Source organism: Pseudopipra pipra, chromosome 1, assembly GCF_036250125.1.
Source record: "Pseudopipra pipra isolate bDixPip1 chromosome 1, bDixPip1.hap1, whole genome shotgun sequence".
Classification (NCBI taxonomy): Eukaryota; Metazoa; Chordata; class Aves; order Passeriformes; family Pipridae; genus Pseudopipra; species Pseudopipra pipra.
In genome coordinates this window covers 42,763,381-42,791,085 of record NC_087549.1, presented here as the reverse complement: position 1 = coordinate 42,791,085, position 27,705 = coordinate 42,763,381, and the positions used below count along the sequence as shown (strand labels likewise).

The 27,705-nt window shown below is 38.1% G+C and overlaps 1 protein-coding gene across 3 annotated transcripts in view; it reads left to right on the top strand.

Annotated features, from left to right (window-relative positions):
- SPIDR (scaffold protein involved in DNA repair) overlaps nucleotides 1-27,705 on the top strand; it is a 199,162-nt gene that overhangs the window by 60,073 nt on the left and 111,384 nt on the right. For all 3 annotated transcript variants that reach the window (XM_064653609.1, XM_064653599.1, XM_064653617.1), the window contains exons 7-8: nucleotides 3,503-3,603; nucleotides 16,469-16,688. In XM_064653609.1, coding sequence (XP_064509679.1) covers nucleotides 3,503-3,603; nucleotides 16,469-16,688 — 321 coding nt within the window. The remainder of the gene's footprint in view (nucleotides 1-3,502; nucleotides 3,604-16,468; nucleotides 16,689-27,705) is intronic.

The window sequence follows — 27,705 nt, the reverse complement described above, 5'->3', positions numbered from 1 at the left end:
AAAGTTTGTGGGAAGGGGCAACTACCAGAAACTGAGCTTTTGTGCAGGATGCTGAGCTTTTTTGTGGTCCTCAGAGCTGTCCTTCATGTGAATATTGTTGGACATGGACAGTAATGGCAATGTGTTGTTTTAAATACAGTTTTTCAACAAGCTCAGATTTAGTATGGAAATAGGACTTGAATTGCTGCTTGTTAAATCTGTCTGCCTTCAGGGAATTAAAGGGACAAAATAGTTGTACTGAAAGTTTTGTGATTAAAAATAAAAAGGTTGTGGGCAGTGGAGATAGTATCTGAGCAGTTTGGCTTCACTGAACAGACTTTGCATTAACAATTCACCAAATGTGTTCAATTTGGTCACATTAAAGCATTTTGGGGGCAAGTTTGAAGAGCTGGTCAGTAAAGTATGCATCTGAAATTACAGTTTTTGTTATTTCAATAGTTTGTTGGTTTCCTTGATTACAGAAATCATACATTAGTAATCAAAACATATTTATCAAATATATGTATATATATAAAAATACAAACACCAAATGTTGGTTTACCTCTTATCCACACATCCTGGAGTGACTGACTGTACAGTTCACAGTATCTCACAGCATATGCACAAGTGTTTTTAATAATGTGGGCACCTGTATGAGAAGGAATTAGTAGTTTTCAAATGCTGTTGTCATCAAATCTGATAGATTATGTAACAAAAAGCACCTTTTTCTTTGTTTGTTTTATGTGTTTGAGCTAAAAAGGGGATTAATCCTCCTGGGTTTGTGGCGGTGTTTAAACTCCTTTGTTTCTACTTCTTTAAAAGGAACAAACCATAAAGTTCTAACTCTTACTCTTGCCATAGAAATTCCTTTTGTGCATGGCATGTCCTTGAATTGTTTTCCATTTTCACAAGGTATGAAACAGACATTATAAAAACACTTAGAATGACCAGATGAGAACCTCTCATAAATGCATTCGTGGTTATATTTTGTGTTCTGCAGCCAAGAATATGCAAAATGCTTTATGATATTTTCAGTTTAAACTATTTTTAACTGCATTTGGAATGATTAATAAATAACACTCTATTTTCTTAGCACAGAGGGCTGCTAAAGAAAGTCACAATTTTACTTTTCATGGACCATTGTGATGACTGTTATCCCAATACAGACATGGTTAGCAAATTAGTTACGGAGCTTTGAATGTCAGTGAGACCCTCCCAGTAGGCATATCGGGCCTGAAACAGGAATAGTGATGTGTGCAGTAGCCACAAAACCTGAAACTTGCTTTCCTTCATGCTACAGGACATTCCTGCCGCAGGTAGAAAAGTGGTCAGCTTGCAGAAGAGTAGGAATATACTGACTGGACACAACGATAGCTCTGTTTGGGGAAAAGGGGGAAATTAGGCTGTAAGCCAATAATAGCTGTGTTCTTCTGAAGGTACCTTAAGGTTTTCTGGCATTATTTGAACTGAGAAAATACATTTCTGTGACTGTAGAGGGAATGGAGTAGGGGTTTAGGACAGTCCTGTTGAACAGTCTTCTTTCAGCAAAACAAGTTTTTGAGCTGCTAGCTGTATGGTGTATTGCTACAGTCCCAACCATGGAGTTCAGTTGCAGACTCATGCATGCAAGACTTTTAAACAAGCAATCTCAAAATGCATTTTACTGCTGCATTTCTGAACCTAGCTGAGTTTCAGCATGGCTTGTGTAGAGCACGTAGCCAAGCTGAATTGCAACTCTATCTGAGAATATTTCCATGGTGAGAAGAGAAACTTGGTGGATAGCTTAGAGTTTGTAGAACTGTCTTGCCCACAAATGTTGTGGTGTGGTAACACCTCAGTGCTCAAGTTTTGGGGGAAACGTAGATGAGCACAGTGTTATCAGCAGAGTATGTTCTCCTGTATGAAGTTCTGTGCTTGGCTGTGCTGCTCTTGGTACCAAAGTTTTCATTGCACATACCTGTATTAGTTGCCCCTGTGCCTTAAAGTCCATCTTGAAACCAGCATTAAGCAAGGTTGTCAGGCTCACCTGGAACTTCATTTGAGCCCAGATTTCCTAAATATGTTTGTTTGTTTTCCTCCTTATTACAGCAGGGTTTATAGCTTGTTAAGTGTGAGTTCTTTATTTTGGGGGTTTGGGGATTTTTTTTCCTCCTCTGAAAGAGTCGGAGCTTCTCTCCTCTTTGCCTTACAGTAGCCATAGAGGAGATGCAGTGATGTAAACTACAAAACTTCTGTAGATTATTCTGGGTCAAATGTGGCTCTTGTGTTCGTTCTATGATCTTTACAACGAAGATGTTTAGCCATGCCATCTAATAATTCTTGTGATAGCTACAATTTTGCAAAGGATATAGTTGTTCATTAAAAATTCAGCTGAGACTGCTAACTACTTTTCATATAATGTGTTGATTTGTCTGTGGGTGAAATTACTTAGTAACTGGTAATCAAAGAGAGATTTTTTTACAGCTTACTTGAAGTCCTGCTTAGCCTTTTTAGCTTCTTCTTGGTTTCCACAGGTGTGTCTTCCCAGTTTCACATGTGCAATGTGAGCTTTACTAAGCTCTTTGTCCTTTTTTCTGAACTAAAAAATTCTATTCATAAGGTGGTTGTGTGTTATCTCTGTTGATTCCTAAACGAGTTTAACCCAAGGACACATTTCACCTTAGTAGAAACCTTTATCGATAAATTCAGTAGTACTTCTGGAAAAACTTACACTACAAGGAAAGAATGAAGTAGGTTTTTACGCAAATAACTTCTTTGAAGCCAAAGAAAAGTGTTCAAACACTCCCACAGTAGTCCAAAGCTCTTTGTAGTAGCCCAAAGACAGCTTCTAACACATATATCTTTTTGTTCTTAAAATGAGAGATTATGTCTTCTGGCTTTGGATCCAGGAGTAGGAGTTGCTTTAGTGTTACCTTAAGTGTATTTGTGCTAGATGCCACTCCTCTGCTCCTCACCTTGGGAATGCTAAATTAATTTCATCTTGGAGAGTGTTCAGACCACTGAAACTGCACACTTGACCCAGCTTGTGAAATGAATCATAGGGTCAAGTATGGGTAAAAGAATATTTTTGTGATCACTCCTTGCCAACAGCCAAACAAATCTGTGAGGGAAAAGAAAACCCGACCTGTTATAACTAGTGGTTACACTGGTTTGTTTTGAATTCTCAGTTGTCTCCAGTGTCTGCTAGGATCCATGCATAAGTGCAAAGAAAAGTTGGGAGCCTTTTGTTACAATCCTTATATTGGAGACAGGACTAAAACCATGAAAATTTTGGACACCCAGATAGTGAAAATGTTTTATTGTGTGTATTGACTCTAAGTGTATGTTTTATTGGGAATGTATCCATTGGAAAATCAAAATTAGGAGAACTAATCTGCAAAATGTAATTTTATTACGTGATTCTGTCTCTAAGGGTCAAAGCATACATATATGTATATACATATATATCTGTCCTATGGCTTGTCATTTGGCAAAACCGAATACGGATTCCTGGCAAAATTGAGCATTCCTTTATTCTCTGCAGGGGTGGGCTAGCTGAGAGGTTATGTCGGCTGCAGAACAGAGAAAGATCTGCCATTAGCTTTTGGAGGCACCAGTGTATTTCAGATGCAAATATCCCCTCAGGTAAGAAGCATTGTACAATACTACTGTGAAAGTATATACTTACATGTGTATATATGGCCTACATAGGGGTAACAGTGAAGTTTATAATCTTTGTGGGGTTTGCCTGACTTGAGTTTAATGCTCTCTTGATTGTCTTCTGAGCAAATATTGCATTTCTGCTAAATATGATGGTTTCTAATGTCTCAGTCATCAAAGTATCTGACTATGAGGAGTAAAGAACATATTTTCCCTTTCTGGCACTTGCATAGCAAAACCATGCTGCCTCACAATTTTCATAAACTAAATAGACTGAGCTCTTCAAGGGTCTCTAAAACATTTTTATCAGTGATTTGCATGGCTCTTTACTGCACCCTCTAAAACTTTTCAGCATGGTCTTAAGAACAAGGTGAGCTACTCTGTATGTATTCTTCCAGTTTTAGTCTCATTAATATCCAGCTCACTTCTCAGCCTCCTGAAGGTTCAAGGCCTGTGATAAGTGTTTGGGTCTGGTTTGGCTTTGGTCAGAGCGTGATGCTGGGACTTCATGTTGAATTGACTGTCCAGTACAATTTTATAACTTCTATAGCCGTTATTTTCTGAGATCCTGTTTCCCACTCCCCAGCTACTCTTTCTATTTCTTCTGCCTGAACACAGTGAAGTATCTGTGCTATATCCAGGTCGGCTTCATTTGAGTATGCTCAGCTAACCACAGAGTTCAAATCATTGTGTATCTCAAGCCTGTCCTCTTTTAGTCATGAATTTGCTTGAATTTTTGGTATCCACACAGTTTCTTACAGTTTTTTAACTTGTTTTTATATCATTGATGAAACCATTTATTAGCATGAGCATTTACTTCCCAATCCTGCTGGAAATGCTATTACTCATTTATAATTCTCCACTAATAAAAAGCTCTAACTGTAATTCACAAAATTAGTTCTCAGAATTTTTTTTTTTTTTTTGCATTCCACTTAAAGGGTGCATTACTCGCAGTGAAAATAGTCAGATTTTCTTAAGAAGGTTGTACAATTTAGTCACACCCAAACTGTGGGCTAGTCTCACAGTTTCTCACTGGAGCTTTGGAGGGCTTCCATCCTGGGGCCATTTGCGTGTTCAAAATGCCACCCATGTGGAGTAGCACATTGTATTTATGACCTTAATTCCTTACTTATTTTTTCCAGTCACTTTGCCTAGATCTGATGACAGGCTAGCTGGTCTCCAGTTACTGTAAGCCATTTTGTTTGCCCTACCTGAATAGTAGCGCAACATCATCATCCTTCCAGTCTTCTGGAATTTCACCAGTATTTGAACACTCACTAAAAAGTGCCATCAAGGAATCAGAAATGTCTTTAGCTAACTCTTTTCAGAAATGCAATGTTGAAAATTATACAGGCATGCTCCCTTAAAACTAGTGAAGCCTTCTGCATTGATTACACCTCCACTGGAGTTACTAATGGATAGGAGATTTTTTATCATTCTTATGTGGGTATGAAGACATCCTCTTGCTGCTTCTGAAATATGGAACAGAAATAGATATTGAATAGGTTTGTCGTTTTAATAAAATGGAAATTTTTAATGTTCTCTGTAGTAACAGACCTGCAACACTGCTAATATGCTAATATTCTTTTTGTCCTAGTTTCACATGTGTCATTACAAAACCTTGTGTTTGGCTGCTCACCATTTTGTCAGACTAACTTCTAGGCTGAAATATTCCATGCTAAACATCTGCCTCTGGCTGAATTCCTTTCTTTGATTATTCTTCTTTCTTTCAGAAAATGAGTCAGAATTCGTTAGCATTTTATGAGAAAAAGGCTATGGGAAAATACCTTGGTCTATTCTTAAGTACATTTAAAAAATTCTGATGAACATCTTTGAGATGATTTAGTTTTGGCAGAAGATGAACTATTTCCTGGATATGCCTTTTGCCATCATACTGAAAATGTACAAGAACATGGGCCAGTTAGAAGTCTTTAGGACAAACTACTGTTTCATTTACCCTGTAAGCATTTGCTAAAATTTCTGAAAAATGCTGGATGTGCCATAATTTAGGAATACACTTCAACTTCACAGCCTAAATTTCACTTCCAATTCTCAATCCTTGCTCCAATGTATTAGGATTATAAAATAACCATTAAAATAGCTGTGATAATATTTTGGGGATAGTTTTCCACCTAGGACAAAATTTATTTTTCATAGTTTTATTCTTAGAATGGCCATACTGTTTTGTGTCGCCAAAATAAAATTGGTGTTTGGTTTGGAGGACATTAGTTGGAATGGTTGAAATTTTAGTAAAGTAACTAGATAACCTTCTAATTGCTTCTAGTCTGGAATGTGAAGTGTCAGCACAGAAAAGGAATACCACTTTTAGCTTTCACCACTTTAGGTTCAAGTTAAGGGTGTCTCACTAATCTGAGATTCTTCTTAAATTTTGTTTCCCCTCTGTTTTGCCCAGTAATATTTCTAAACTGCATTGTTTCCAGGACTCTTTCTGAGAGGAAAGAACTTCTCAAATTGCAAACTCATTTGAGTTACTAAAGAAGCCTGAAGATTAATGTGGAGGATTGAAGTACCTTAGTTGCTGGGAGAGCTGGCACATCATTTTGGATATCCCATGGACATGCAGACCATGCTAAAGCAAAGGGGAGCAATTTCAAATTATATCAGCTTGAAGTCCTTCTTACATTTGAGATTTAAGGAAAAATCTTTCAGAAGTGTGGGCTATTCACCCCATTAGACATTTCATGTCACAGAATTTTATGCCTTTATTTTGCTGTTGCTTACTTTTAGCTTATATCAATCTTCATATTATCCAAAACCCCCTAGGTTTTGGCTTTAGTTTTTAAAAATTCCTGTCTTTTAGCTCCCTGACCCCTTTCTGTAAGTAACCATTGTGGTTTGGCTGGCTCTTGGTCACTGGAATGAATCACGGCCCAGAAGAGAGCACCTCCTTTCAGCACGTACTTTCTGGTTTTTATACAGTGCACGGGGTCTCACTTTTGGCCAATTCATCCTGCAGGGTAGAAGAAATCCTTGCACTTGCTCTGATTTTGACAATTTTGGGTCAAAATTGCATTCGGCAGCCTGTCCCTGTGTTGGGATAGGTACTCACTAAGGATATGTGTTTCTGCAAGGTGGTTGGTAACTCCACTTCTGTAAATCAAGCTCACCATACCAGACAGAGGCCTGAAGGGAGATAAGAACAAAGTTTGTCCGTGCTACTCTGCGTTGGTTGGATGCTTGCTGTGGTTTAGTTCTAACAGAGGCAGATGTCAGGCTCTTTGCCACAAATCCAAAATTTTTTCTTCACAAGATGTAAAAGGGAGGTTGAGGTGCAGTCTTCATAACAGCATGTCTCCAATCAGCCAAGCTAATGGTTTGAGAGTACTCTGTGCATGGGCTTGTAGACCATTTGCAAGCTTTTTTTCTGTATGCAGTGCTGCAACTTCCCTATGGAGTTTCCTGTTTGAGCTAAGAGGTGATCTGTCCAGCTGAAAGAGAGAGAGAGGAAAAACAAAACCAAACCCAAAACAAAAACCTAAACCTTTTTCTTGTCAACATCGGCTGGTTATATGGGGATTGCATGATGCAGAATAAAAAATAGTATTTTTCTGAGTTACATTCAGACGACCTTCCTGTCTATAGGAGGGGACACAAATAATATTTGAAACAAGCTCATGTAGATTCCTTTTGTAACTTCCAAAATTTTACTTTCTATACATCTTACCTTCTGTTGTTTGTTTTTGCCTGGCAGTTATCATCAAAGCAGTTCTTTACCTTAAACACAGAAACATATTATTCTCTAGCATTTATAGTCTAATGCAAGATACCTGCTTCTTGTTAGCCTGAGATTAAGCTTTGTGGTTGTGTTACAATTGAATTTGAGTAGTGTACTGATAATAAACCAAACCCATTGATCTTGCCTTCCAAACTGCTCCTTCTTCTCAGGGGAAGGTGACCTTCAAGGGGCAACAAATCTTCATTTTGCTGAGGCAAGTGGAACACACACATGAAGGGAGGAGAGTGAAGCCTTGGAGATGAGGACAGGGTTTCACATGTAACACCACATTTTCAGGAAGGCTGAAAGGTTTACAGAAGAGGATATAAACAATCACTCCCCCTCTTCCAGTTTCGATGACTAGTTAAGATGATGGGAAGAAAGGATTTTAGTAGCTTGAATGCCATGAAACTTGCACATGGATGAAGAAAACATGGGTAACCCTTAACAGGATTTCCTTTACTATGCAAAATTCTTCTAAAAAACACAAATGTCTGAATTTTGCGAGTCGTTGCTTATTTTCTTAATTCTTGATGGTCTGTTTTATTACTTAAGAGTTAATACTATAATAGAGAGACATAGCAAGTGGCCAATTTTTTTTCCTAGCCAGCTGTCTGAACTTGTTACAGCATTGGGAAGGAAAAAACCCCAAATGTAAACTTGTCTTTTTCAAACAAGAATTCCTTGTATGTTTTTGTTTTCTTATGGGAAACAATAATGACATGCATAGTTACTTTAAGTAGCTTACATGTGTTCTTATAAAGAATGTATAGTGTTTAAAGCACAGCCAAATTCAGCAGCCTTTTAAAAATTAATATAAATGTGGCAAGAAGCCATCATGCCTGCGAGACTTGATGTGTTTTTGAGAAAAATCTTTTTGAATGGCTTCAGAAGTTACCAGCCCAGGAAGAATAACAACACATATGGATCAGAATAGCAACCCTGTACAGGCTGTGAAAACGTTGTAATCTTCACCTGGTTTTCAGCGTTGACTTTGGATTTACAAGGGTCTGCTTGGTATCTACCTGCTTGTTGAGTTTGTTATGCCTGCACCTGCGATTTTTACATGACTAAGGAGGAATAAAAGTAATGGGATGCCAAGCAAAAGCATGTGTTTTTTTTGATTTATGCCTGTAATTTGACATTTTTTACTTTTTGCACTTGAAAATGAAAGTAAAACTTTGTGGCTTGAACCAGAAAGTGGTTGGCTATTCTTTCAGTGCAGATAGTACGTGCTGTCCCAGGAGGATGTCCACTAACTGCAGTTGTGGAACCCACATTCAACAATTAGAAGTTAAATTACCTTGGGATAAAAAAATGCCTTTGAAAAAATAACTGAAGGAGTCAAATTTGGAAGTGTGTTGCTAGTTTGCTTTATTAGACAAAGCATAAAGTGGGGTTTTCTTTGTTTTCTTAATAATTCCATAATGCATATCTAACCTATTCATCTGAACCAAAGGCTGAAAATTACTTTCACTCTTAGTGCAGTGGGTACTATTTCCAACATTAATTGCCCACAATTCTTTGTACTTTCAGTGGGAAATGTTATTTTATAAAAGCTTTTAGCTAGGTTTAGTGGAAATTTGACTTGAGTGTAAAGCCTGTGTTTTTTGTAGTGCATATTTCTAAAGAATTTGTCAGTTAAGAGGAAGTATAATTTAACTTCTCAACCAGGTTTTTTCAACTACATATGTCAGGTACAAGTTTCCTTCTGAACTGTAGTTCATATATATGATTTGTTTGATAGCTCTTTGAGCAAAAGTAACAGTAATTTGTTTTTCTTAAAAGTATCTGCCCTCTTTCCTGTATCATTCATTAAGATCAAGAATTAAGACTGTTTAGCTGGTAAGAACAAATACAGGTTGCATAAAACAAATATTTGTTAGCAGTTTTTCAAATATTAGCATGGCTTCAGGCAATCTCGTATTTCTCCCTTGGGTTTTCTGATGAATTTGTCTTGTTTTTTTTCAGAAAGCTCTACTTTCATGAATGTAATTTTTTTATTGATTTAAAGGGAAGGGGTTGAAGTACTCTTCCTTTTATCTCTTGCCCTGCTTGCTTGGTTTCTTTTATCCATGTGACCTATGAGGTAAGTCTTGTGGCTGAGTTGTTTCTCTGTTATTTTGTCATTCTTGCTTTGCATGATAGTTCACGTTTACTTGCTGTAGGTGTGTGTATGTTCATTCCTCTATACTTTTCATTGTCACAATAACAATAATTCCTGCTCTGCTTTTCTTCATGATTGCATATTACTTCGGGGCTTTTCTGGAATGCTCAGTGGAGCAGAGCCATACACTGCTTGGCATTTTACTAAGCTCCAGTTGTCCTCTGTGTTTGTAAGAACTGGTCTGTGTGGTTGTAGTACACTGCTTTCTGCATTGGTGTTGTGGCCTTTAGGAAAACTTATTTCTCCATTGTGTCATGTATGATTATTACATTCAATTACATTCAGATGGGCACAGCAGCCCTGTAGGTGAGATGCATGATTTTTAAAATTTTCATGGCAGAATGGAAAATGGAAAATTCAGGAGTACTCACTGTCAAAGAGTCAACTTGGCTTTGTTTTGGTCTTGTTGATGTGATGGTGTTACGTCTGCTGAGTTGATCTGCGTGGAGGTGCACTGGCTATCCCAGCTAACACGTTCAAATAATGTAGGATTCAGTTTGCTGTCCTGAAACACTTTTTCTCACCCTATACGTCTTGTAGGGATTGCTCTGCTGCTGCACTCCTATCGACTGGCTCTAAAGAATGTTTGTTCCCTTTGAGGACTTTCCATTTAAGGCTTCAGGTGCTCTTTTGGAACACTCGAACAGTAGCATTTTGGCAAAATTCACTTAAGTGAGGTGAAACACATTGGTCTCACTGGTACTGGCATCTGATGCATTTCCATACATCAAGCGCCATGGATCCTCTCCTTGCAGTGTGTTCAGCTTCCTGTCACTGTGTCGCAAGAGGAACATAAAATATGTGGTTCCCAAGAGATCATAATTTCTATATTTTTCTCCTCATTTGTCTTCCTTATTGATAGTTCCAGAGTTATTAAAACAAACTTTAGAGTTGTATTTCAGGCACTGAAGCCAGAATGTCTGAACATTTGTTTTTTTAAATTGCGCTCCTTGATGTTTTTTCCTTTCCTTCTCTCCAAACTGCTTTTTCGTTGTTAAGTGTCAAAGCCTCCTTCCTAGGCTGCCCTTGGCATGGCCAGTGCATCATTCATGACCATGTATGTTCAGTGTTGATGTGGCTGAAATATATGTGTCTGCTGTGAAGCCACTATGTTAGGGCTGAAGATTCAGGGCATTCAGTCTGCCAGAGACTGTAGAGTGATGCTGAAATCTTCAAAATGCTCAAGACCTCGGGGTCTATTATCTCCAAAGGAACAGTGAATGTTTCCCCCCCCTGCTTTTTCCCTTCTTTTTGTTTCTTTTTAAGTTTCCCGGAATTCAGAGTAACACAGAACATCTGCAAAGAACTGCGTCAAAACATGTTTTGATGTCATGGTATATGACATGGTATGTGACTGAAGGGCAGCATCACTCTATGCACTGAAGTAGTAAACAGAAATGAAAATAATTACCCAAGAAAACTAATGCATTCACTGTGAAATTTGTTTCTTCATCTCCCAGGCACTTGAATTATCTTTGTAGTTTAATTGAGCTACTTCATGTCTGGGTTGCAAATTGGAGTGAGAGACCAACATCCCAGAGGACACCTGGAATTAAATAATTAACTATGGATGCCAGAGCAGATCTGTTAGGTGGTTAAAACAAAAGTTCCTCTAGCTTAGGATCCTGTTTCTGGCAGTGACAAGAGCTACCAAAATGCCTGGGAAAAATGATAACAGGGCTAACACTTGATATTTTCCCACAGTATTCTCCCAGTGATCTCCCAAAGATCTCTGACTCGGGGGCTTTCTGACCCAGAATTCTGTCCGTGTTCTTAGTAGTTCTAAATAAAAGATTTTCTCCTAACAAAAAGTTACTGGTTTTTTTTCCAAACCCACACATACAATGTAAACCTGTTTGGATCACACAATTATGGAGCATTGGGTTTTTTTGGAAATCATGCCCAAGGTTTGTTCCATTACTGCTATATTGTCAAAAAGACCTTTTCCTTTGATTTCAAAGACTCTGCTAACAGTAGCAGTGAGAGGTTGATGTTCCATTTGCCTAGGTTTGGATCGGGATTTCTTCGTCTTTGTTAGAACTTCTTGCTTCTTGTCTGAGAGGTGATGGAGGTTCTTGCCAGTCATAGAAGGTCTTTACCTGAGATGCTTCCCTGCTTAAATGGCTTGTTCATCCACCAGTCAGTCTCTCCTGCTGGTTTCACTCATTCTGGATCACTAGTAAAGTCTGTTGCCTTTCAGTGGGTGGGACTTACCACAGCAGTGTTCTGCGAAGAGTGATGTGACTAACCTGGCTCGTGACTGGTTATTTTAAGTACATTTTTCTTGTACTCCAGACTTTCTGTGACCAAAATTTTTTTGATTCACTAGGTAGCCAGCATGTTACTGCATGTCTTTGTGATGGTTTTATTTCTTATGGAAGATTCTGTTAGAAGTGAGGGAGCATTACAGGCCATAGTGGCTGATTTCCCTTCCTTTTAAATGCTTTTTTTTTTTTTTTTAGAGGAGACATGTTGTGCATCCGAAATATCTCTTCAAAATTCCCATCAGCCAGATTTGTCAGAGCCAGATTTATCAGTGCCTTTCTATCTTTCTTTGTGGTACCTTGAGCCTTGTGTATCAGGGATTGAATTATACTTCATGCCCCTGGGATGAATAAGCCCTCTGTTTATATTCATGGGGCCAGATATTTCAAATGATCCTGTGTCAGTGGATGTTTCCTCTGGCTTTCCAGCTGACTCTGTGTGAAGGCTATGCAGAGATGCTGGAAGGGGCAGCTGTCCATGCTAGGCTGTGTTCCAGGACCACTGAGCTGCAGCAGCCCTCTGTCACCCGAGCTCAGAGCACCAGGGCTTTGCTGAGAAATGCACCTGTGTCTGAACTGATCAGGCAGCTATCTGGGTTTCCATCTTTGTCTCCTTCAAGCATTTCACTGATGCAGAGGCATCTGGAACCAGATAAATATTTGAAGAAAGTCTTCATTGAAAGCATGGTTTATCACTAGAACAGGCTCTCCACAGCACCAAACCTGTCAGTTCAAGGACCGTTTGCAGGAGACTCTTTGTTCTGTGATTTATCATCATGGCTGGGCTTTGTGAACGAAGATTTGGGAAGGGCTCTACCCACATTTGTTACAAGTGCGCTGGTGATTTAGTGTTAGGTGATCCTGCAAGGAGCAGGGAGTTGGACTTAATGATCCTTATAGGTCCCTTTCAACTTGAGATATTCTCTGATTCTGTAAGAGCTTTGTTAAGCAGTCCTCAAATTGCTGCTTCAGGAAGGTTTCTAAATGCATCCGGGCAATTGTATGCTCAGTCTGTGAGTATGCATGTGCAGTGCAGAGTAAAGGTTACCTTCAAGTAAGTAACCTGAAGGGTTTTTTTTAAACAAGCATTCCATACATACCTGCAGTTCTTATTCCTTCTCTCTGTCTCATGATCCTTCCAGTATATAGCATTATGCCTAGAGTTGGTAGTTGAAAGATAACACTAGGTATGCCTTGACTCATGTTTTCATTACCCTCCTGTGTTGTCTGTCCATTGTGGACATTGAGGCTCAAAAAAGATGAGTCTGGCCAAGAGTTGTAGAATATATATATATGCCTATAGTATCAAATATACCTGCAGATCACACCTTGAACAGCTGATATCTCTGTTCAGTGACTTGATCATGTCTGTCCTTCCTGTGTGCTGCAGGAGCTTCTTGATGACAATCCAGCCTGGGCACCACAGAGGACAAAAAGTAACTGGATACTGTTTGAAACTGACTTAATCCAGCCTGGTTGGACTGTCACTGCAAAGTACCATCCTTCCACAGTCCCCTCCTGCCCCATCTTTCCCCTTTCCATCATTTATTCCTTCCTCTCCCTAGTATATGCTTCTGCGCTTTGGTGGCTTTGCAGTTAGCTGGATTAGCTCACTGATTTTCTTAAAAACTAACCCTGAAGAAAGAAATTCATGAGTGTCCTAGACAGCAGAATGGGAAGTGAAAGAATACGCAGTGTAGGAATGGGCACAGTTATTGATTGCACCTTTTTAAAACACATATTATTATAAGGTATTCTTCCTTGTTTAAGATTGCTAGGTATTGCCATGAAATCTCCACATCCGTGTGTTCAAATTTCTTGGGCTGTAGATCTGCTTTGCAAATGAAATTAAGTGAATGAGAACTTCAGCAAGCAAACAAGAACTTCTGTGAGTTATCCAAGGGTGAAAGAGAACATTGCAAAGCCTTAAAGTGAGCTTTTCACATGGATGAACAAACAAATGAACTTCTCTGGAAACTGCAGAATTTGCAGTGATCCAGCCTGTCTCCTCACCTACAAATTCTGCCTTCAGTGTGCAGCCCCATATGTTTGATTTATTTTTGATTGACATAACAATACAAGAGCCAAATGAATTAAAACTGAAGCTACGTTCTGAACTTTGATGTTTCATCACGTGCCAGCAATCCGAAGTGCTTTGCCATGTTGTTCAAGAGAACACTATCATCAGCAGTAATAATAATTTCAGAGTAATTAAACTAAACTATCTCTGTGCATCTAAATAAACAAATAGATTGTGGTTCTGTAGAATGTGCGTGTGTGCCAAGTGTGAGACTTGGCTAGTTGTAGAAATTGAGATGCTTTTAATGTAGAAGCATTCTGCTTCATTTAGTATCAGCTCCCAGTGTTTGCAGCAACTTCAGGCTTGCAAGAGACTCTGGTACCCTGGTAGGGTATTTTTTACTCCAATGTCTTTTAGATGATTTCATATAAATATAGTTTGTGATTTACCTAGTATTTTTAACTGTTTTACAGTCAGAGGTATTAAAAAAAAAATTCTATCAGGTTGTCATTCATTGTCTTCAACCTGCTGTATCAGCTGAGTAACATGCTGACCAGTAAGAATTGTCATAAAATTCTGCATGTAAGAAATGTGTAGTTCAGAAGTGATGGGCAATCTCTCTCACAAGCTGTCTTAATACTTTTTTTTTTTAAATAAACTGTTGGTGTGTTTCAAAATAGAAGCTGATTTTTTTATGACTTGGTTTTTAAAGTGGATGCAAATGCAAATTGTGCAGTGTGTCTAGAGGGAGGAGGTAAGTACTCAGTTACTTTAAAGGATGAGAATTTTTGTGGTTGGGAGAATTTGTTTATGTGTGCCAGATGACTTGGGGTTGACAGAGGACCACAACTGCAGCTAGTCAGGCAAAACAGAATTCAAGTGTGAATATTCTAGGTTCTCCCCTTTAGGCATAGAAAACTAGTCAGTGCTCACCCTTGGCAGAAGTTTGCACATAAGCAAATATTAACACAGTGCAGTGAGTATTTGGAGTGGCACTGCAATGTTACAGCTTTCTCTGAGAAGGTGACAGCAGTGAAGAGCAATAGTGTGACAACCCTCTCTCTTCATCAGTTAGCCTCAAAGGACTTGGCAGAAAGGACTGGTTCTCCTGATTCTGCTTCTCAGATCTGGAAAGGAGGTCATGCTGTAATGGCTTGGACAGAAATGACTTATGTACATCTTATGACAGACTGTCAGTGGAACCCTTTATCCTGTTGGAAAATACTGGTTCAAGGAAAGCAGAATCCTTTGCAGAAGCGTGTTGCATGTGATGAAAATTTGGTTCATGTGAAAGTGATTTTGAGAACATTTCAGTTTTATATTTCAATATTACTTTATTTCAGTTTTGGTATGAAATTTAATAAAGACAGGGACAAAATATTTTCTTTTTTTTTTCTTCTTTTGTAGAATTAAATAAATCTGAAAGGTTTTAGGGCCTGGTTTCTTTGGTTTGGACTTCTTGAGAGTTGGGTTAATTATTTTTTTTAAGTTTCTCATAAACTCAAACTAAAATATTTTGATTTATTTTCCAAAGGAAAAACATTCACAGTTGTGAAATGAGCCTTAAAATAAACAAACAAATAAGTATACAGCTCTGCTGTTAAGTTCCAGTATCATGTTCACTGTTCCTCCCCTGTTTCTTTGCTGTGGGAAGACAATAATTTATATCAGCTGTTTTTCTTGGGTTGCTATGTTTTTCCCAATGCAGCTTGTGAATCAAAAAGGGTAGAACTGAGGCTCTGCTGCCTTTGTCCTCTGAGACCCTGTCTTGCCCCACTAAATACTCAAAGCGTTCATCAGGGAGGTAACAACTATTCTCCCCTCAGTGACTGGAGTGCAGATCTGCATGGGGCTAGGTGAGAATGAGAACAAATCTTACACAATCTTACAGCATAGACCAAAGTCTGTCCAAGTAGCTGTCGCCCTGTGCAGACTGCAAAGGGACCTAGAGGTAATTTCATCTCAGTGCAAAGTTATTCCTTGTTCAGCATAGACAAAAGTGCTTAGAATCGAACTGTGGGGATGCTGGTATCTGTTCGTGTTGCTTTAAAACAAGAGAGCCTTCCATACCCTGATTGCCTACTGGTAAAATGGATGATCAGTTTTGCAATAATTATTTTCAGGCAGTGCATCTATCTTACTCCCTATTTCTCTACATTTGTCTCTAAATGTGAATCATCAGCTTTTAGATGCTTTGTACTCTCTTAACTTGGTCCCTGACAACTGCTACTTTGAGAAAGGTCAGGGAAGGCAAACAGAACTTCACTTTTAACAGTGTGATTATTCTGTTTTTAAATAAATGTAATTTTTGGCAGTATCTAATAAAAAAAAGACTGAACAAAGCGCATGAACTGCAAGATTTAAAAGTTCAAATGTGGTAGGAGAGGGCTTCTTGTAGGGAGTTTGTGATTGCATTGGTGTTTGGAAGAAGTGCAGGTAGGCTTTTTTCTCCACAGTTAATAGTATCTATAAAGAAAATAAAAATTGTTGCAAAACCTAAACATAGGTCTTTTGGTAAGGTAATGCGTTCTGCTTATAGATGGATTTTTTGCATTGGGACAGATGTGCAGAGAGAAGAGGGATGCACGTCTTTGGAGTGCCAGAATTTATTTCTCCTCATCCAGATTTTGCATTTTTATTTTTCATTTTCATTTACTTTCCAGATAAATCTGGTGTCTTAATTGTGAAGATCTTAGAAATATTTGAGGAGTGTACAATACAAGTTGCCATCTGCCAGCAGCTGGAACAGTCTCCTGCTACACTTTCACCCGAGGATGCTGTCATCAATGCAGAAGAACCAATACTCAAAGTCCTCTTTACAAGAGAGACAGCAGCTCACCTCAAGAGCAGACCACAGGATGTCATCCACATCTATCCCCCATGGTGAGTAGGAAGAAAGGGCCACACTTGCTGTAGCACTGCAGAACAAAGTGAAGTTGATAGAATTCTGGCTGCATTGTTGCAAGAAAGACCTTAGGGGGTGAGGGGGAAGTATGGCTCCCTTGTGGTCATCTGTCTTTGGCAGCTAGAGGGATTTGACAGATATCTTAAAGATAGCTCAGATAACTAAATGTGTATCATAATGCCTCTAGTGTTGCTCAGGGCTTCAGTTGTGTTTTCACTAATATTTTCGTGTTTAGAGCTCTAGGAAGGCCTGAGCAATGTCTTATCAATGATAAGGCCAATAAAGTGCATACTTTCTGGAAGCAAAGTAGTTCAGGAATGCTCATCTGTTGCTGTGAGTATGGGTATAATATTTCAGGGGAAAAGTCTGTATTAACTCTATAGCATTCGGTTCAGTTTTCAGTTCCCTGAATCCTTCTTCAGTGCAACCCTTTCTGGAATTCTTCAAAATGTTTGGGTTACATTTGTGATTTTTTTCTGAATTGGTTTACTTACCTGAATTTTAAGGGGTAGCAAAAAGTGATGAGATTTCTAGTAAAGCAGCTAGGTCAAGGGAACTTTGAAGTGGGATTATTACTTCTCTTTTCACTCTTCTCCACCCAAATGATAAAAGAGGAAATATTTTTCTTATGTATTTCAGCATTCATTACCTGAGTTCAGCTACCTCTAGTGTTTGACCATATCCTTTTGCAAAATACTTTTTCCTGTTTTGCAAAAGCCTGTATCTGGTTTTTATCCTCATTGATAGCTGCAAATCTTTTTTGAGTTCCCCAATTTGTAATCTTTTGCTTCTAAAATATTGTTTAACTCTTTTTGGATGCAATTCAAAAATTAAGGGAAGATACTTAATTTGTGGTTTATAATGGCTACAGATACAACTATTGATAGTTTAGATGTAAATAGATCAGTAGTGAAGGGAAATATAGTTTAATTCCTAGTCTGATATGATTATAAGTCACTGCTGATTTTTTTCCTTCCTCCCACCTTAAGGCGTTTAGTTCTAATTTACCTTTTTCTACAACAAGCTTCTTTTTATGCTTTACATTTGCTTTTGTTTGCCTCTGTTTTCTTCTTGTTTCTTGCTCTTACAAGCTTCTTAGTTCTGTTTTTCTCTTCAGGTTTCCTCTGATGTTTTTAAACCTCAAGTCATTGTATTTATGCTGCTTTGTCCTTCTATGTAGACCTTAAGCTACACAAAGATTTTTGTACCAGAAAAAGCGTTTTAGTTAGAGTATGATTCAACTTCTTGTTTTCCTCCTTTTTTCTTTTCCTGAACAGTTACTGTAGTATACTTAGCATGTGTTAAGTCTCGGACTGCTCCAGCTTGTTTCACGTCTGCTCTGGGAAGATGTCAATCTGCACTGATACAATTCTTTCCAGACTACAAACATCTGAAACTGTACTTGTGTAGTCTTCTCATTGTTTAAATTCAAAGATGTTCTGGACATAAAATTAATTCCTATATGTATGTAAACTGAGATTTCTTGAGAAAATTTCAGAGCTGTCTGTCTTTCCAGAAATACCACCTTTTATTTACTTTTTAATTTTTTTTTTAATTATTATCATTATTTTAGGGGGATCTGCTTTTCATGTAGGCAAAGAGTTATTTCATGAAACCAGAATATTTGGACAGGGGATACATCAGAGTTGCTCTCCTTACCTATATGACTCTCAAGCCACTTTTATAAAGACATCAGTTAGTAGTGGAAAAACTGCATTATACCTCATCTTTAGTCCTATTTTCTATAATTTCGTAATTATCTTAATGTCAGTTGTCTCTTTTTTTACTCAACGAGAATTCAAAAGAAGTTGGGCTGGATACTGTTAAACTAAATCTACTGGAGGCAGAGAGGGGAGAGGGATGTTTTTGTTTTAGATTATAATTTGGCCCTTTTAGTTTACATTAATTGGAAATTGGACTTGTACACTTAATGAAAGTTTCCTGTATCACAGTTCCAAGCTTCTATTCTCTTAAACTCTTAAGTAAGAACTCTGAAAGCTGAAATGTAGTTTCTCTTACTCTGCATTGAATTTGTACTTCTGTCGTTCAAAACAAATACTGTTCATGTTAAAATGCTTGTCTGTCAATTCAAATGTGTGACTAGTGTAAAAACAAATTAACTAAATCCAACCCTGACATGTTGAAATAAGCATATTTATGTGTCTCATTGATATCACCAGTCAGAAGCAAAAGGGAACAAACAAAAGTAAGGGCAAGGGGAGACAATATTTGAATGACCTGCATGGTTTTGGGACATATAGCACACTGTGTGTCATTGTCCTGTATTTTGAGGTACTTGTATGGTAAGATAGAATAGGTTGAGATGGGGTGTTTTGTAAGTGGTCTGCTTCTAGTCCTGTAAAGTAGTGTCCTGAGAGCAAAATTTCCCATTATCTTTAAAATAAAACCCCAGAATTACATTCTGACTTTGCTTTTTGCTCTATGACCAGGCAGCCAAGTGAGTAAAATGTGGATGCACAGGCTGTTGGCTTCTGTATGTGACTGTTTGTGAGCAAACTTTGAATGCATTGTTTTGGAGCCTTTGTAAAATTAGACTTTGCTTTTGTAACTGTATTTGTATGTGCTGTGAACTCAGTGCACAGCTTGGTATGTGAAACATCTCTAGCAGTAGACTTACATAAGTACTTTAGGAAGCAGTGTTTAGAGATGTGTTGATATACTTGTTGGTATTTGTATATGGAGTCCCATGAAACTTCAGTACTACAAGCAGTACAATACAAGCAATTTAATTTAAAAAATAAAATATTGACAGGGAGCTGCTTATACAAGTCTTACTAATCTGGACATTTGCTCATGAGAGACATCCCACTGGCTTTTAGAGAATCTTTATGTCAGAGCAAGAATTTGCAGGACTGAACCCAGATTTCTTTATAACTAGATATGAATTTCTTCAGATCTAGTGTCTTAAGGCACATATTTACAATCTTGAATGAAAGGTATTTGATGTGAGAGTTGTCATTTGCTATAGGGAAAACAAGTGCATTAGGGTGATTAATTCTTTCAAACCAGAGTGTGTGGTGGAGGACAGAGCTCAGCTGCCTGGCCACTGAGACATCTGATGGGAGCCTGCTCTGATCTTGAGGCTATATGGAAGTATTAGTGCAGTGTTGTATCTAAATAAGGTCTATTAACTTGGACACATCACATGAAGACGGTTGTGTGGTTTGGGCTGGAGCTGGTTTGTGTCTGGCCAGCCAGGAACACAGCAGGCAAAAGAGCTCAGCCCTGCCTGCCCCTGCCTGCGTAGGCTTGCCTTGGGTTGTCTTTGCAGTACCTGAGCAATTCCTTGGATTAAGATTTTAAATGAACACCTCATAATTTTTTACAAACCAAATCTGAATCACTAAGTGTTTTTAACAGTTGGAAAAGAAAAAGTTTGTTACTGAGTTTAATTAAATTGATTACTAAGTCTTTATTCACTTTGCAAAAATACATATCCAGCAAAAAGTAAAGACTGTTACTGCAAAGACATGAGAGAACAGGAACAAAGGGTTCCACTGTTTTATTGGTGGTGATTTTATGGCTTCAACTTACCTGGGGTTTTTTGTTTGTTTAGTTTTTAAAATTATAGAAATAATTTACCATACCTAACAGAAAGCGATAAGAGTTGGCATCTTTAGAGACTTCAGGATTCCTTGTACTGACAACAGCAAGGCTTGGGGATAGACAGTTTCCTTTAGATACTCCTGCCTCCTGCTCATAGATATGCCTACTGTTGAATATTCAAGATAAATTAATGTGAAGAAAATGGTGCTGATTAGAATCCTTTTCCTTGCCATTAAATTTAACAACTTTGAAAAGTTTTTCATGTATTTCTGAAGTTAAACCATTAGATGTATGTGATATTAATAGAGTTCTTGGCCATAGCAGTATAAACCACAGATCACGTTTGATTTGGAGAGGCTCAGAGATTGATCCATACCTATTGAATGTGAATGTCTGGTATGAAGCCTTTAGTTCAGGAGGTTCACATGGTGCTGATAACTGGAGGCTGAGATAGCATAAAGGGGACAGAACTGCTTTGTGTTCTGTTCTTACACTGCCTGTAAACACTGCAGAAGACAGGCTCCTTGGCTGGATAGCTGCTATTCCCTGTGCAACTTCTCCGAGACAGTTTATTTTAAGAACTCAGTATGGCAAGTATATAAAACACTTAAATCTGTGACATCAACAAGCAACTTCAAAGTTGTTCTTTAGTTTCTCTTAACCTGTGAAACCACAGGGAGTCATAATTACTCAGCTTTGAAAGTGTTCCAGTGCCTGGAGAAAGTGTTTAATGGAGACTTCTCATTTCTATTTGCATAGCGCTAAATTTGGTTTCTTCTAAGTGAGATTTAGAAGAGTTTGAATTACTTACTGCCAAGAAGAGCTCCTACAAAACATTGCTGCAGAGCAGCTGATGTACAGGAATGAAACCTTATATCCCAAGTCCTTTAATGTATGCTCATGATGTATGCTTGCTGTAGAAACATTCAAGCAAGATCTGAGCAAATTCATGTACAAGAAGCAATCTGGCTTTGTGGATTTAGGTATTCTTCTACTTTAGAATTATCCTGGGTATGCTGTAGACTGTTTTGTTGACTCAACAGTAGGATTTATGATAAATGGATATATTACTGTGATTTTTGTGTTGTCTTACTTAATACACTGTCTTACATTGCATAGTCTTACATCATCCGTGTGAGCAACAACAGGACCAGCACAGGACACTAACACGAAGTAGGTGTTTTGAGCTAGCATGGCTCATGTTAAAGAGTGTTTGGCTTCCATTTGATGAAGATAGAGACTTTTTATCACTGTTGTCTCACCAAACAAGGGAAGCATGTTTGTTACAGAATACCTATCACAAGAAAGATCATGTGAAAGCAGGATCTATGCTTCACATATTAATGAAGTGCCGAAATGACCTCCTGCTTCTCTGTAAGGAAAGCATCTATGTCCTTTAAAATTTTCTTGTTCCATAAAGGTAAAATACAAGTAAGAATTAAATTCATGTATAGAACATCTTTTGCATACATTCAGTTTCTCTGGTTACTCCGCAGAGAGGTTCCTTCTTTGAATGCTTGACAGATCAGTTTTGTCCAAATGATCAGTGTTCACCATCTTCCTCTGATGAAATCTAGGCACTTCTGTATACACATATAAATATTCAAATGGATGGAAAAGAGGGGGAGAAAAGATCACCAGTCAGATCCCTCCCATCAGGAAAGATGTTGGCTCTGCCTTAACATCTTCAAAGAAAGAATGTAACAATAGCAGAGCGGGAGAACCCTGATAAGAGGGATGAGACTCACTCAGAAGATAAAATTCTACAAAACTTCAGAGCTGTAAAGCCAGTGTGGGCACTATTTCTACGTATGGGAATGGCCTTAGAGCCAAAGATCAGATCATATCATCTGATTGGAATTGCTTCTCAGAGATCATGCAGTTGTGAAAATTGAAGCTTTCAGAAGAAGCTGAAACAGCTACAGGTTTTTTTGCAAGTGTTTATTTTGTATTTTGCTAGGATATAACTTTCCTGATGCAATCACTTCAAACGGGATGAGTTGTCTTTAGAGAACAGGAATACATATACTTTCTATGAACTGAAAGTTATCCCTAGCAAGCTTTTAATATAATTTCTTCAATGCTTCTGTTGCTTTGTCTTTTTTGAAAAGGTAATCCTTAGGATTTTACTCATTTTGCTCTTTTAAAAAGTTTTGGGTTTTTTTTCTATCCTCTCACGTAAAGGGAGAAAGTTATATCTCTAGAGCTGCTTAGATATATGCTATTTTACATCTCTAGAACTAAAGAGATTAAGCCAGTAATATTACTTGTGTTTGTTTACTTTGCATGTAGAAAATTGAAATAACACAATTTCTTACTAATCAAATCAATGAATAGAGATGTTCCTTCGTAGGTGGATGACATAATTGGAAAAACACAGAATTACACAGCTTTGATTCCAAGAGGAGAACAAGTAATTTCTGCCATTTCTGTGATGTGCCACAACCACCTGAAGGAACAGATACCTGGTATTTCGGATGTGGGCTATGTCTAATAAACATAGTAACATGATCACACTTTTACAGTGAGAGACGTGTTTATTTTTACAGCTATGGCATGGATAGATGTATTATGTGAATGCCATACACAAAATATTAGTACCCTGAAAAACAAAGATTAAAAACTGCTCTCTATAAAAGGGGTTTTCCACAGAGAAAAGAATGGAATCACGTTTGGGGAAGATAGCCTCAAGATTGTAGATACAGAGTTCTGTAGAAGATTAAAACTGGATTTTGAAACATGACTGCCTGTCTCTGGGCTAATAGCTGATGGTATCTTGACACAATGAAAAAGGGGAATTTCCACTGTACTGTATCAATGAAGTGCGAGGTTTTGTTGATACACTTGTTTGCTTTCGGCCAAATGAAGGGTCAGAAAGCGAGTGGTGTGTTTGCAAAGCAGCACAAAAGCTTCCATCAGGGTATTATGCGTCTCCCTGCCCAGATGTGTGTCTGAACTGGGGACATGCAGTCAGTTGTTGTGCTCCTGGCTCACACAAGCGCCACAGGCTACCCTGGCAGCCTGCACGGAGCTTGCCTAAAAGGAACACTGCGTGTTCTCAGGAGGTAATTCTGCGCTCTGGAGGGAGCGTCCACCAGCATGACTCTCTCCAATATGGACTGTTTTGCTTGTAAGAATAAAGGAGTTGTAGAAAAGAGGCAGTGAATATGAATAACCTGGTTTATACTAAGGGTGTGTTTTCCTGCATTTTTGTTGAATAATAGATACCATCCAAGTTGGATCCTACTGGAATGATTGTAGTGTCCAGTTAATGGGAAAAATCTGAATCACCTCACTGTGGTGCTTACATTTTGAGGAATTAGCATACATTTGAGTCCATGGCTTTTAAGAACAGAAGAGGGAAATTATGGTTTTGAACATCCATTCTTTATAGTCAGTGATGCTGTTTATATTTGAATTCTTAAATTACTGGAAAAAAATATTCAGTGAGAATGAAAATGTCTTATAATATTCACAAAATATTCTTATCCTGAAAAATCTAATATTGCTTTGTTTTGTTTTGTTTTGTTTTTTAATGAAAGGTCTGTACTTGAAACTTTCCAGCTTTTATAAGTGAGGAAATTCCAAGCATTTTGTAGTGACAGATACTGTTAGTGGGTAGTTGTCCACTGACGTCAAAAACAGAGGATGGTGAACAGCTTTGTTCAAGTCAACGAAAAATGTACGGTCTTGGATAAACTCTGTGTTAGCAACGGAGCTATCAATGATATATGAGCAGCTTCACATGAGTTCCCATGTGTATTCAATCCAATGCTAAATTCCAGATCTTGTTTAATGAGCAACTGATGGAGCCAAGACCTGGCACTGCAGTCTGCTTTATCCAGTCATGAAGGAAAAACAAGCTAAATAAGTTCAGATGAACAAGTTCAGAATTACTGCAGGGTTATTAAAAAGTTGTGATTTGTGTTCCTCTGCTAATGTTTATGACTAACACATTTGGGACGTGTAAAACAATACTTAATTTGTAAAAAAACTATGTGCCAAAATTCCTGGAGTGGTTTAACCACTAAAGAGCGAGTTTTGATTGTGTGAATGGGTTTGTTTAAATGTTTAAGATTATCACTAATCAGCTAATTTTTTTTTTAAATTTACATTTTGAAAAATTATGGTTTCTGCTTGTTGGATTGCTGTTCAGCACTGTGACTTTGTGATATAAAATGTATTTCCATAGCTCATCATGGAGAATCAATTTTCAAGTTCACCTCTTTATTTATCAGGTGTGATTTGCTACTATAATGGTAGGTGTGTAGCTAGAGTAAGATTTTTACATGCAGTTCTGTATGCAATTTGAATACGTTGGATATTTTTTCCTACAGTGGGTTTTTGTGCTGAGGATGCTGGTGTCCTTAGGCAATTTTGTGTGGGCAAAGAGATGGATAAAGTGTGAGTTTGCCATATTGTCCTGTTTGGTGATTCCTTACGACATGAAAGTATACTTTCTCAGACTCCTGCTCCTGAATGTGATATTAAGTGTAGGTAAGCAACAGTTAATTACTGTACTCCTGGCAGAAATAATAAATAAACCCCCAAGTATTTCAAAAGGGGAATGTTGCCTTCAAATATTTAAAAGATTTGGAATGTTGCTACCCAAAATGCAGTATTTAAAACATCTCAGCTATCCTGGGGGGTGGGGGCACGGGTCGGGGAAGTGAAGGGGGAGAAAAATTTTGCTTATTCTACCAGGCAGATTACTTTTCTTTCAGTAAAAGCTCATGGAAAAAATGCCCGTGGTTTCATGTATTTTTGGCAGAAGAATGTACTTTGGTATATGAAACAGTTCAGCTGTGAAACATTCCGTGCAGCCTTTTGTGTGTTTGATGAAGCTTCTCTTCCTACAGTCTTCTGAGTCAACATTAACTGTGCAGATTGCAATGTATTACTTCTCCCTGACTGGTAGGCTCCTTTGACAGCTTCCTGAGATGTCTTGAAAAAAATATTCCTCTAGTGAGTGTCCCAGTACAGCTTTCTGGAACACCGAGTTTCTCCCAACAGAAGTATCGGAACAGTATCTATAACATTCCAAATAGTGTACAACCATTAATTTTACCTTTGAGGGATTCACTGTGTGTTTGGAAAGCCAAATCACTGATGTGACTCCAAAAAAAAAATCATACTTGGCAGTATGTGGAAAGGACATTTGTTGTGTGTATGGTTTTTTTCGGTTTTGGTTGGTTTTTTCCCTTTCTTTAACCTCATTGGACTTCTGAAATTTTATCTGTCCTCTCTCTCCTTGATAAAAGAGTTAAAGATAAAGAAACCTAGAGAACACTTCTGTGGATGTTTTTTGTCTTGATGGTTATCTTCCCCTTTCTTAAGTCTTGGATTATTTTTTTTTTTTAACAAGTGGTTCATATTTGCTGTAGAGCAGATTATGCAAAGCCCATCATCATAATCTTCCTGGGAAACATTGTCCATAGTCTCTTGTCCTTGGCTGGCTGGTGTAAAAAAGGAGACTGCAAGTCCACCTTGATGCTGCTGCTGCTGCTGTTCACAGCATGTCTGTTAGGGCAGAACCAAGTCTGTCAGCTTGTTCAGCTCTAATACCTTGTAACTTGAACTGAGGCTGTGAAGAAATACCCCTGTCGCCATCTCTGAGGTATTGTTGGGACAAATGTTGAAGATCATAGCTACTCAAAAAAAGCTGGCAGAATATCTACAGTGCTATGTGCACATACTGAAAGCGCTGAACTTGAGAACACTTTAGATTCAGTATAAAACCATAAATTATATTGATTGTATTTGTGTTTTCATTTGTCTTCCTAGCATGGCACAGCATGTCTGTCTTTTGTGTTTCCCAAAACCAAATTGCTCCTCCAAGCTGAGGTTCATTTTTTTAGAAAGTGGGCACTGCAACTATGTGAGATTTGTACATTGCATTTGTGCCTTAGCAAATACTGCTTGTCTTCTGGTTCCCTGAGCTTGTCATAAATATTAATTTAATAGGGCTGGTACTGTTTTATGCATTGTGAATGTACAGATTGAGGAAGAGATAAATTTTATTGATATGGGCTGCTGCTGGAACTTACATGGTTTGTAGGCTTAAAGGAGCCCAGATTTACAGTATCTGTATATCATAATTGTTATTCAAATTACTTGAAGACTTTTTGTATAGAATAGGATAGTTCTTTATTATATTCCCAAATATTTCTTACCTTCTGTGTCTTACACACAAAAAAATAAATTGCCTAGTATTTCCTTTGTCTTTTAGCAGTCTCCTTTGGCTTAGAGTTTGAGAAGTTCTGCATGAGGTGACTGTTTAATTTTGATGGGAGATATTTGACTCTAGGAATTTGCTTTTGAATCTTGCTGTATAGCAGGGAGCTGTTTGCTAGCTATACTCAAAACCAAACCCATTTCAAAAACAAACATCAGCATACCACATTACCAGCTTCTAGACAGTCCACCTAAGTCTTGAGAATTGCCTTTGGTTGCAGGTCAGTTCAGTTTCCTGATTTTGGAGGACTGCTGCTCAGGAAGGGATGGAATCCTACTAGGTTTACTGGTTACCCTGAAATTGCCCTTAGCACCAGCTCAGCTTAGAGGAGAAAACAAGGGGAAGAAGTTATTTCCACAACCTAAATATAAATGGCACTTCTTTTTTTTTTGGGGGGGAGGGGGCAAGGGGGAGGAGCAACTTTTATATCTATGTATTTTTTAAATTGGACTATTTATAAAAGTATTCCCTTCCTGTGTGTTCCAGTTGTTCATGGGTTGGGATCCTTTACCTGTGATCACAAATCTTGTTCTTAGGCAAAGCCCACATATTGAAAACCGCCTTTCTGGAAGATGTCTGAGATTTGGAAAGGTGTGTAATCTTACATGTAAGGCCCTTCTATGCCTATTTAGATTAAACATCCATTTTCTAAATTAATATAGGTATTACTTGTTTGCAGTGTTGACTTTTTCGAAGCTTTTCTTGGAAAGACCTTTCCTATCCCACATGATCAGTTGCTTTGAAGTACTTCAGCTATGTCTAAGTAGAGCCATTTTCCATCCAGAATGTGGACTATGTGTTCTAGTTAATATACTGAATTTATTATTAGTTGTAGTTTGTTTAACTGCTATCATAATGCTACTGCTTTATTAACTATACATGGACTGTGGACGACTGGGAGGAAAATACTCCCTGCAAGCTGGCAAGACAAAATCCAGCCTTTTAATGTATAATCTTATCAGATGTTAAAACTTGTGCAAAATGCATATATTGGCGTTTGTAAAGCCTCCATTAGGAACATGTGGAAGCCAGGGTAGTACATGTAGTTTGTTACCACTCTTGAGTGAAACTGGGCACGTTGGTAACTGAATGCGTTGGAGAATGGAGACTGGAATGAGATGCCCTCAGGTCTAGGCATAGGGAGAGCGAAACTCTCCTCCCCTTAACTTCTGCTTTGACTTTCCTCAGCTTCC